Below are 12,249 nucleotides of genomic sequence, written 5' to 3'. Positions count from 1 at the left end.
TGCCCTATAACCTACCAGGTAGGTGTCTCATAAAGCTGTTCGTAAGTTAAGAGCGACTTTAAGAACGACTGGTGATCCTTTCTTGTGGTAAATGGTAGATTCATTGGCGATGGTTTAGGGCGTAAAAATGATCACCAGTCATTCTTAAAGTCGCTCTTATCTTACAAACAGCTTTATGAAACGGACCCCTGAATACATGCTAATTACAAACTACTAAGCAGCTCTTTTACAAAACATATTGGCTATATATAGCCCAGGTGTTTGGAAGGAAACTATAAAAAGAGTTTGAGTCATAAGACAAGAGGTCTATTAGGTTGAGAAAAACAAGTCACTTAAGTGACACTTTGTTAGTGTAGAAAACATCTAGAAGATGTGACATTTCATAAAAAAGGATTCATAAAGCCTAAGCACTATCAGATAGGTTACACCAATACAGTGATTACCGAGGGCCGGCAAACCACCATTATATTTAAAAGAGGGAATAGCTGATGTGTCTATCGAATATCGGTAGTACGTTGGAAAGGCTCACCATTAGTAGATCTTGTTGCTGTTTCTGGTGCTGCTGGGTAAGCTGTGCCGACTGGTTCTTGAACTGCGCGTACAGCATCTGATGCTGCCACTGCTGCTGTTGCTGCAGCGAAACCCATTCCGGTGGCAGTATTCTTGGATCGGTCGCAACATGGTCGGTTGGGACCTGACTACCAATAGGCATTTGGCCAGGAGCTGTATCACCTGGGAAAAATTGAATAAATAGGCCTTAAAGTTTAATAGTTTTTGATGGCACATTCCAATATTATAGCAGAAATACAAAATTGCAAAGGGGTACAGCAAATCTCAAAGAATAATGAGAGGAACTTATTTCTGAACAATCCAAATGGCATCCACTGCCAGGGCCTCCAACTGCTTTGAACTATAAATTCAGGTCCTGTTCATAGATTTGAATTCTCAACTGAGGTTATTTTTATACCAACCTAGAAGATGTGCTCTAAGATTAGATGTGTCAAGTGATGCACTTAATTATATTCACTAAAGATTTGTATGTAGACATGTATGTGCATATGCCATTGTTCATTAGCTTGGAATTTCTGAGTGCACGTATAAGAATGCAACAAAGAAAAGGAGGAGAGGAAGGAGGGGGAGAAGTAGTAGACGAGAAGAAGGGAAAAAAGGAGAGAAGAATGAGGAGAAACAGAAAGAGGAGAAGAAATGGAAAAGGAGAATGAAGGTGAAGAGAAGAAGGATAGAAGAACAGCAACAACGAGAAAAGGAAAGGAATTGATGGTCAAATTTACATTCAGTTATCTGTAATAAATGATTATAGTTATACCCCAAGTATCGTTCATAATTTTGTATTTGCTGTAAACTGTAAAAATGATGTTTGAAAATTTAAAGTCTTAAACAAGTTTCATTTATTAAAAAAATAAAATAAACCAATTGGTAAAAGTGTTGTACATCGATAAAAGTTTGAACAACTTGTTGCTAGAGTGATGGGTTTAAACAACGTGCCTAAAATTCTAAACAGAATTTTCACAGTGTAACAGTATTCACATTCATGACATTGTTCGTCATGTGAAATCTAGACAGAAGACTTCATCATTACCTTTCAGATGCATGTTGCTGATCTGACTGGTGATGTTGACTGCTTCTGAACGTGGACCAAGAGCTGCTTCTGTAAACAAAGCAAAATAATGAAAATAGTGTTACAAGAAATACATACATGTGTGTTCGTTTAAAGGAATACTCAGAACTTGCCTTGCATAATTCGTATAATGGTGGTCCCCAAGTCTGCGCACCTAACAATATGAGTTAAGATTTAACTTGAATTTCTTTTTATTTCACAAAATCTTTCAAATAATATTGTTCCTTATATTATTATGAGTTAGTGTACCAAATATCTCATAAAAATTTGAAAGAAAGATAGGATTTTCTTCAAAAAACTTTGAGCAGTCATTTTCAGATTGAAAAAAAAATTGTACCCCATGTCTGAGCACTTATTCACTTTCAATTCTGGGATTTTGATGAGAAAGGCTGCATTTTGAGTCTGTCACATGAAATGTCCCAAATTAACTATTTTTCCACCATTTGGATTTGGATTTTTTAATGAATATCTGTCAATGTATTGCATGTGTAAAGTCTGTGTTCATTGCGTATCTTCTTTTACTAGAATCATGCATAGGGACAGTGATTTTCCGTTTCAAAAAATGGCCTTTTCCGTTTCAGAAAATCTCAAATTCCGTTTCAGCATGTCAGAAAACGGAAATTCCGTTTTCCCATAGACTTTGTACACACGGAAAAGTGACAATTCCGTTTACACATTGAATAGCAAAATCACAGCGAGTACACTCGCACTGGCCAAAATTTGTATCTGCTACTGTACCGACAACACAATAAAATCCGTTCTAATCGGATCTATGCGGGTTCATTTAATAATTTTTTGATCACATTTAGCATGCATACATCCTCACCTTTCACATAATTAGCATTATTTTGCAGTGAAATTAAATTTCATCGATAATTTTGGGTTTTTTTGGACATCGTTATCGTCCGAGAACGACTTTCGCCAATCCGCCATCTTGGATTTTAAGACCACGATATCGTGCTGTTACATCTTCAAACGTAGAGGGCAGCAACACACGACCGTGCAGTTGAGCGATATGAAGCTCAAGCAACCCGGCCGGCCGGGTACGGCCACGCACGGGGTACAATCGAGTGTGCTGATGTCGCGAGCAGTTACGATGTGTGAATTGTCATGATTGTAGCGAAGTGAGATCGTGTTTTCTGGGGTTTTGTGGCCATTTAATACTCTCATTTTGTTGTTATTTTGGAGTAATTTCTGTTGCTATTCTGTGTATTTTGAGGGAAAATACGTTTTCCGTGATTTTCCGTTTGAAATGCCACTTTCCGTTTCAAAAGGCCTTTTCCGTGAATTCCGTCCGTTTTCCGCGATCGCGGAAAATCACTGTCCCTACATGCAGATAAGAGTGTGCGCCTACAAGGGGAACTGCGCAGACTTGGGGGAGCTTGCCATACTTGCCTTGTTCATGAGCACCAAGAAAATGAAACAGAAACTGAAAAGGGGACACTGCAGAAGTTCCAAAACATTTATAGTAAAGCCAGATTTTGCACAATAATGGTTGAAATGGCTTTTTCTTTCACAAAGAAATTGGGGCTGACGATCAAATACAGACAGTCCAGTCGGCAGGTAGCACATAATAAAAAAAATCCCCTCATAGAACTACAGCAATTTAAGAAGGTCTAGAATCATCAAGGATTAGCAATTTTGTGAAAAGGGTTCTTTCTAGTTCTATATCATACATTAGGTCTGACATGAATTTAGGCTTTGCCCTGAATACTGGCATTCCTGTAAAAAGTTTCTTATGTAACTTTATAAAAAAATTAACTGTTTGTTAAATTTATGATGTCATTTGTAAACATTTTGTATGCATAAAATAAAAGGTTGATGAACTTTGTCACTTCTGTATGGGAGTTGGATAAAATCCGACCTTATGAAAACTTTCCAATATCATTGGGTATCCTCCTCTTTCATTACATTCCTCTCTCACCCTGTCACTCTAACAACTATTGTTTAAAGTTTAAAAACAAGTTGTTTAAAGTTTTAAACAACTTGTTTAAAGATTTAGACAAGTTATTAGTAAAAGTTCAAACAAGTTTTAACAATGCTTTAAAAGTTTAAACAACTTGTTAAGAGTGACAGGCTTAAAGAACATACTTAACATTTTAAACAGTACTTATACAGTGCACCTGCTGTTCCTAACATTTTAATGTCTGAAATGATAATCTCACTTTGCTGACACTGCATACACCTTTCCCTCAACCATGTAAAAAAGAACCAAGTTTGTACATTATCTTGCCTGATGAAGTCATGAAATATTGCTACCACTTTCAGACCCAACTATAGTCTTTACTAACGCCATGGTCACATTTGTTCTACGACGGCCGTACGGCGAGTCGAAAACAGCCGTTTTAACATTTTTTGTCCAACTACGTATAGGTGGTTTGAATCAAAATTGATAAAACGGCTATTTTCTACTCGCTGTACGGCCGCCGTAGAAAAAATGTGACCGTGGTATTACTACATCGAACCTAATCATCCAACCTTTTGCCATTCAATGGACATTCTCTTCCCCTTTTCTTCAGCCCCAACAAATAAAACATGGCACACCATCACTGGCACTTCATTTCTGGGTCAAGGGTTTATTGTAGGACTTCCTCAAGAGAAAAGGTAACTGCATGCCAAGAATTCACAACATACAAGAACCCTTACCCGCCATAGGACTTTTCCATGCTTTATAGAGAAGAATCTAAAATCCTTCTCCAAAAAGTATAAGGGTGAGAGGAACTGGTTGATATTTGAAGTCAAGCGATGATAACAACATATATATTTAAAGATAGATTTCAAATATTGTAGAAAAAAAAGTAAGACAATATATGAAGATTGAAAGGTTAGCAAATTTCACATAATTAACTGCAAGTACTGAAATATTAATCATTTCTCATACAAATCCTGAAGTGATCATTATCAAAATTGAAGTAAAAGACTATTTTTTTGTAAATTGCAAATCATCAAAACCATACTATGAAATGTTGCAACCTTCCTAAACTTATTAACCCATCTCCATTGCAATTATTTCTATTTCAAAGCAAGTCTGTAATGTATTTTTTATGCAGGGGACAAAAAAAAATAATTCAAATCTTGACATGGCTTGGGTAGAAGCATTGTAGGCCTACTTGGTTACAAATATCTAACCATAGGAAACATGAGGTGACTGTTGAATTCTCATCTTTTCTCCAGCGCAGTTTCATTTTCTCTCATTTTTCCCTCAAAAAATGTTCTTGACCATAAGATAAAGCTAATCCTTGACAAAAAACAGCTTCAGGAGAGGAGTCATGAAGAACCTTATCAGTAATTTTCATGGTAAATGATAAGTTAAATGTTCAATGGTAATTATTTAGCATGCAAGAAAGGTTCACCAGTCATTCTTACAGTCACCCTAAACTTAAGAACAGCTTTATGAAACGGCCCCCTGATTTTCGTAGGTGTTGATTAATACCCCTTTCAGACTGGCCTCTATGGAATGATCGAATCGCTCATAAAGCGTGGCCATCTACATTTAGCCACGGAAATAATAGTTAGCTAGCGCGCGGAATCTCAGTTCAGGGGATTTCGAGGAGGGAAAAAATGACCTCTGACGTTATTAAAGAGAAGTTCTCCGGTTTGCTTTCATACTGGCTGTTTCACCGGCGAAGTTCTCCTGTATACCTTTCATACTGGACACTTTCCCCTACGCTGGTGTACTTTGCCGGGGAAAAGCGCAATATGAAAGGGGGAAAAGCGCAATATGAAAGGGGTATAAGTTCCTACAGGGTCACCGGTCTTTTGTTAAGTCTGTCACTCGGAACTTACAAACAGCATTATGACACACCCATTAGGCATATACATGTAACAGGTTGTGACTAACTTTAAAGATAAATACCAGTTGTGGTATAACAATCTCAAAATGAGTTCGAACAGAATACAATGAAATTACCATCAAAGTGTTTGTATACATGTATCAATAAAAAATATGTGCAACATAGCTCTGGAAGAAAATGCATAATTGCTGAGAAATAAGCACATTAAGCACGGAATTCCATCAAATTTTCCAAAGCAATATTCATACACTGTCCCACATATGCTTTTCTGTGGTGTTGATCATCACACTTATCGATTATGAGCTAAGATTTCATGATTTTACAACGATAATTTTACATTTATGTACCAGATTTCGATGTATGATAATATTCTGAGTTTTTCTGACAAACAAACCTTGATTTAAAAGACTTTCTCATTAAGTAATTGTTGAAGCAGTACCGTCCTTTCCCTTTACAGGATGATCTAGATAGGTAAATCATGATCACACAGCATCACCCAGTATCTGCGACTCCAAACATTTGTATTCTACCAGCAACTTCTTTTGAGGATGGCATTTGTTTCTTTGAGGGTATCATAAAAAGAGACCAATCATGTGTACTGAATCTGGGTCACAGGTGATTAAAACAGGATATTAAAAAAGGCAGCCATACTTTCTACATAAAAGTCAGGCCATCCCCATCATGAAATTGACCTGAATTACGTAGAGAAAATAAAAAACTTGCATAATAGTGACAACTTGTATAATAGTGAAAATTTTATAAAAATCGTATGCAACATATTGAAGAAGTTAATGACTATTTCAATTTTTTTTTTGGGGGGGGAGGGGTTATAAAAGAACAATTTATTCATAAAAAGGCAATCCTACTGTCACATCACCCCCATCATGAAATTGAGCTGAATACGTACAGAAAAATACAAAACTTGCATAATAGTGAAAATTTCATCAAAATTGTATGCAACATTTGACGAAGTTAATGACTATTTCATTTTTTTAAAGCGGGGGGGGGGGTTATAAAAAAAACAATTTACGCACACCATACAGGTACAAAAAGAAGAGGGCCGACGATGCTGGCACACTCGCTATATCTCTGCACCATGACATCAACAGGCAGAAACATTATGGATTTCAAGAAGTGCATGCGGTCAGGTCCTTCCTCTCCAAAAATTTACAGCTTCAGTCTACATGTAACCACCTCACACACAACAAAACTTGTAAGTTAGAAGTTGGCTTTGAAAGCCTTTCAACGAGTCATGACAAAGCAAACAGGCTTTAATACTGCCCTCCAGGGTGGCAAAATCATGTCCGGTTACACTTCGTAATTCCGAAGGTTTCGTAATTCCAAAACACGTAAATTGCCTAAACCTCGATGTTCGTTAATCCGAAAACGAAAAAGGGTTCGTAATTCCAAACATTTGTGGCGTAATTCCGAAGGTTCGTTAATCCGAAAAGAAAATGAGGTTCGTAATTCCAAAGGTTCGTTGATCCGAAAACGAAATGAGGTTCGTAATTCTGAAGGTTCGTTTGTCATAATACGAAATGAACAACGAACCTCATTTCGTTTTCGGATAAACGAACCTTATTTCGTTTTCGGATTAACGAACCTTTGGAACAACTAACCTCATTTCGTTTTCATTTTGTCGAACCTTCGGAACAACTAACCATATTTCACTTTCGGATTAGCGAACCTTCGGAATATCCGAACCTCCAGAATAACGAAGCTTTGGAATTACGAATGTATACCATCATGTCCACGTACTTGAAAACCCAGAGAATTCACTTGTTCTTAAAATCCTTCCTACAAGCTAATGTTACAGAGGGGAATAATTAAAGGTCAACATTTGGAGCTGACTAGAGTTCTCCAACAGTTTACACCCTAAACTGAGGCAAAAGAGATTCTGAAAAAGCATCTTTACTTTATAAATGATCTGTATACTTCACATATGAAACACATAGATAAGCATCGTGAACATAAGAAAGGATACCAGGTCAGCCACTTAATGTTCCATAATTTATAGGTACCTGTGGGCAATGAGCACATTCAGCCTATAAATCTGATCTCAGCTTCAGTTGTATTAATGAGTTTTTTTCTGCTTGTAACTGGTAAATGGAAGTCCTTCTTTTGAAGAAAGCATGAATGCAGGTAAGCAAGCAACCAGAGGACAGACGGCTTTAAGGTCGTCTCCGAGGGACCTGGTAATGAGGATTAATACCTATACACCAGACGAGTCCAACAAGCTGGAATCGAACCTGGGTCACCAGAATGTGAAACCCTCACTCTACCAATTGTGCTATCGTGCCTTGTAGACATCTCTGAGTAAACTATCAAGTCCCAAAACATTTCCATCATGTGAATCTCGCTGACCGTTTCACACAAACACGTTCTTGTTGGTATGGGCTAGCGGAATCATGGTGTTGGATTGTCACTCATATCAAACGTAGAATTTTTCTAGCATGATTGCCGAGTGAACGAGGTCTATAAAATATGGCCCTGGGGCAATTTCAGGAAGAATCTAAGCTTGTGATACCTTTGCCATCATGGTAACTACCATGGCATCAATGAACACTTTGCCACTCTCCACTCAGGTGTTAAATGGATACCCAAAAGGATGTGAAACCTATGTAGTTTACCTGACAATTGAGTCTTTGAACTCTTGTTGGAATGTTTTGAGGGAGTGGAGAGACTCCGGGAGAGAGCATATTGTATGCAGGCATGCCAGAATCCAATCCGGGATAATATATGTAAAGCATGTCATTCTGATGTACTTAGCGCTACATAAAAGTGTATAATCATTATTATTATTATGATTGAACAGTTGGTCATTGTACACAGGTTCATCAGTGCATGATCCTATGTTCAAGGGGGAAAATGTGGTCTTTATGGGAAAGAGGTATTTCTGTGCAGGAGGTGGCTAAAACATGTTAGCAATAATGGTAAAGTTATCAAACTCTATCGCAACTATTTAAGACGAAAAAGGGTCCAGAAGCCCTTTAAGAGCTTTTAGAGTTCAAGTGCATAAAGTGTGTGCAGAGGCTCATGAAGAGAAAACATTTGGTGTAGCACAACACAACACAGGTTCACAAGGTCATCCAATCCAGAGAGGGTGACAGAAAACACGCTGGCCCTCGTAAGTCATTCCCCGCACCGTGACGTCAAACTGGAAGAGTTTGGAAGAGGACCAAGTCAAGGATTTAAAATACCCCCAGACACCAACAGTGAAAGAAAAGTGGGTTGACGGTATAGACTGGCCCGGCTGCTAATGGCTTACAATCATGGGATGGCAATTGAACTCACATACGTGAACTTCACCTTTGTGGCTTCGTCAAAGATATTAACCAGATCTTTCTCTTCAATTGTCTCGTGTTTTTTCATCAGTCATATTTTATCTTGATTGAAGGGAAATATTATCCATTGTTATTCTATCCCAGTACATTTCACTTAAAGCCATACTCCAGATATGAGAATACTTCAAAACAAAAATGAATGTGTGTATGATTTTTTTTTCTTTCTCATAACTTAGCAAAGTATCAAGTAAGGTAACTTTTAGAACAAAGCAAAACAATTTTGAGGTACTTTAGCATTCATGTAGCTGTTTGACACATGCGGAGTATCAATTCATACGATAAATACAGAAAACCATCTCCAGGTGGGCTTTCATAAAGCTGTTCCTAACTGACAAGCAACTAAGTACAATTACAAATGACTGGTGATCCTTTTTAGCAACTAAAATCAACACGAATAAAAATCAGGTGGGTGTTTCACAAAGCTGTTCGCAAGCTAAGAGCAACTTTAAGAATGACTGGTGATCCTTTTCTTGTGGTGAATGATATATATTCACCATTAAATCTTCATTGATAACTACCGGTATTTAGAGCGTAAGAAAAGTTCACAAGTTGTTCTTAAGATCACTCTTAACTTACAAACAGCTTTATGAAATACCCACCTGTAGAGAAATAACATGGTCCAACCTCCACAAGTAAATATAAAATATCCAATTATAATCAAGCAATTAATTTAAACTAGACTTCCCTTTCTATCTCTCTACATCTCTTAATCACACTCACCCTGTCTTTCTGTCTCTCTCTCTTCTCTCTTTCCACAGCTTTGCATACATGAAGGACAAGGCCATTTTCATTACTCTACCCTGCCATACTGATTTAGTTTTCTTTTAAAAGCAAAATACCTCCCAGCTCTGTAATCACACTTTCGAAGGGTAAATGAAAGCAGTCTACATGTGTAATTCCCATATATATGTTTATGTATCATTTTAATATGACAGATGATCGGCCCAATCTGGCTGGTATAAGCTCAACAAAAAAGACATAGGACACATAATGTACTCATCAAATAAGAACTGTAAACAACAATTTTTATTTTGGCAGGGTTTGGGGTGCAGTCATTCTACAATTTTTGAGGGGGTGGGGGTTGGGCACATTGTTCTTCACGTTGGATGATCAAAGAATTTAACATGTACATGTACTGTAAATGTAAGAGTAGACTGAATAGATTATAAACCATCTTGTATTCAGACACTATGCCATCACTATACACTAAATGATTTTGTCTGATTTTCCTCAAAGACAGGCCACAAAATAAACTTGGGCCACAATTCTCAACTGGATACAATTGGAACTTGATGATTCGTTTTTATATGAAATTACAGTGTCCATGACATTAAACCTACATGGGTGGAAGAACCATGTATTAAAGGTAAATGCTAGTTTTGGTAACGATATCAAAATGAGTTCGTACAGAATCCAATGAAATGACCACTAAAGTGTCTGTTTGTATAAATAAAACGCATGTGCCAAAGGATTCTGGAAGAAATTGTGTAATTGCTGAGAAATCAGCAAATAAGCACGGGATTCGGGTAGGGCGTCGGGCCCGACGCCCTGAGCAATAGTTATACATTGTCCCACGTGCGCTTATCTGTGTTGGGGATTTTCGGCGTGAATATTTTTCAGCGTAGATTTCAAGATTTCACAAAGTCCAGTTAATGTAACTGTACCAGATCTAGATCCTCGATGATATACTTGCAATTAAGCCTTGTTTTACAGACTTTCTCATGAAATCAGTGTTAACTGCAACTACTGGAATTTCTCTTTAAAGTCTGAGTCTAAAGTTGAACCCCAAAAGGGCTTACATTAATCATGGACCTCCACCATCATCCAATGCCATGACCTTGCATGTCCTAATGATTCACCTCAATGTCCCTTTCACTGGCCACGGATATGACCATTTTCATTTTTCCTGTAGACACTCTCTAAATGCAAAGGAACTCATCTTGTCCCCAATAACACTCCTCTGGGAATGAGATGAGGGACCAGTCCTGATGGAATGAGATTCCAAACTTTTAAGAGTGAATTTTTAACTTTTTTGGAGTAAAAATGTGTATCTTTTTTACACTTTCACTCAAAAAGGGGGAAAATCACTCTTGCATGATTGAAATCTCATTACAAAAGATGCACACTTTCACTCCAAAAAAAGGTAAAAATTCATTCTTGAAAGTTTTAAATCTCATTTCATCAGGATTGATCCTTCATCTCACTCTTAGAGGACTGTGATTAAGGACCAGATTAGCTCCTTTGAATTTTATAGAAAATCGTATAAATGAGCCCTACATTTATCGAGAAGTGGCAAAGCCTTTAAAAAGACATCACTATTCAAGGCCTACAAAGGGTGATTATTTACCTTAAAGAATATGCAAGCGATTGGCAAATTTAAATAGTACTTGTGAGAGGTTTACCTGGCATGCCTGGGCCCCACGCAGCACCCCTAAACTTTGGGGACGAGTAGTGAAGAGCAGTCTTAGCTGCAGTCATTCCTGATGTTAGTGAGGACGATGGTGTTGGGTTCAACTCAGTGTCTGTGGGCATTCCTGTATTCCGATTCTGATTCATAAAATATCCACAAGATGTTGACACTCGGTTCCGACCACCTATCAGTTTAATAAAGGGTAGTTGTGCAGAAGTCCTACAATCAGTTTGAAGTGTTATGACTGCACGTACACAGGGATGGGTGAATCACAAGTTTAGTATGGCTCCACCAAAAACCTTCAACTTCTAGAGCTCAATGAAGGCTGGGTCTGTGTTTACCAGGTCATCACTGAGAAAAGCCGATCGACACATCAGACGAGGCAGTAATAATGACACAAAGTAAACATAACAGTCCATCACTCTGCTTTGAAACATGAAAAGATCACAGCAATCGCATCACCGGTATGTGAAAGATCGCAACTTCAAGTGAAAGAAGCTTGCAGTTGCATCCAGGTTTCCATCCCTGATGGAGTCAAATCACAACACAGCTAGAGAGCACTATCATGCATGTTCATGTTCCATGAAGAGATTGTATACCAAACAAATGAATTATGCATGACCCTGTTGATCCTTGGGAATGTAACACAGCCTATATAACATACATATCAACACGAAGTGCCGCACAGGAAGCCTTGCACCTCCTCCCCACACGCAGATCGCGACTATAAATGAGTTAGGTGCTGTCACTGTGATCAGCCTTATAGTTCTGCTCGCTCGGTGACCAGCACAGCACGCACTGCAGACTGTGTACACACACTGGCATGCCAGCATGCATGACCTATCATCGAGGCACACACACACAGAGGGATGACATACAAAACTTGTACACTCTGACGTCATGGGGCTTGACATCACTCCAGGAAAAAAAAAAACACTCCAAAGTACAATCATAACAAAACAATTGCTTCAGGCATCATGAAAGAGCTTGCAATAGGAAACAAGTCAACAAAACATTTCTTAATTAAAATATGAGAATCGCACTACCTCATTATACTCGTAA

At 38.0% G+C, this 12,249-nt stretch overlaps 1 protein-coding gene across 5 annotated transcripts in view; it reads right to left on the bottom strand.

Moving 5' to 3' along the window:
• LOC121426485 (histone deacetylase 4-like) overlaps positions 1-11,952 on the bottom strand; it is a 66,115-nt gene extending 54,163 nt beyond the window's left edge. For 3 of the 5 annotated variants that reach the window (XM_041622809.1, XM_041622810.1, XM_041622812.1), the window contains exons 1-3: positions 11,180-11,951; positions 1,601-1,669; positions 530-732 (exon numbers count right to left, since the gene is read on the bottom strand). In XM_041622809.1, coding sequence (XP_041478743.1) covers positions 530-732; positions 1,601-1,669; positions 11,180-11,333 — 426 coding nt within the window. In that variant the 5' untranslated portion in view covers positions 11,334-11,951. Of the gene's footprint in view, positions 1-529; positions 733-1,600; positions 1,670-11,179 lie in introns of all 5 variants that reach the window. The other 2 variants (XM_041622811.1, XM_041622813.1) reach the window with 2 other exon arrangements.
• Positions 11,953-12,249: the final 297 nt, after the last annotated feature.

Source organism: Lytechinus variegatus, chromosome 13 (assembly GCF_018143015.1).
Source record: "Lytechinus variegatus isolate NC3 chromosome 13, Lvar_3.0, whole genome shotgun sequence".
In the NCBI taxonomy this organism is placed as follows: Eukaryota; Metazoa; Echinodermata; class Echinoidea; order Temnopleuroida; family Toxopneustidae; genus Lytechinus; species Lytechinus variegatus.
The sequence above is the reverse complement of the archived record's forward strand: the minus strand, read 5'-3'. Positions and strand labels throughout refer to the sequence as shown.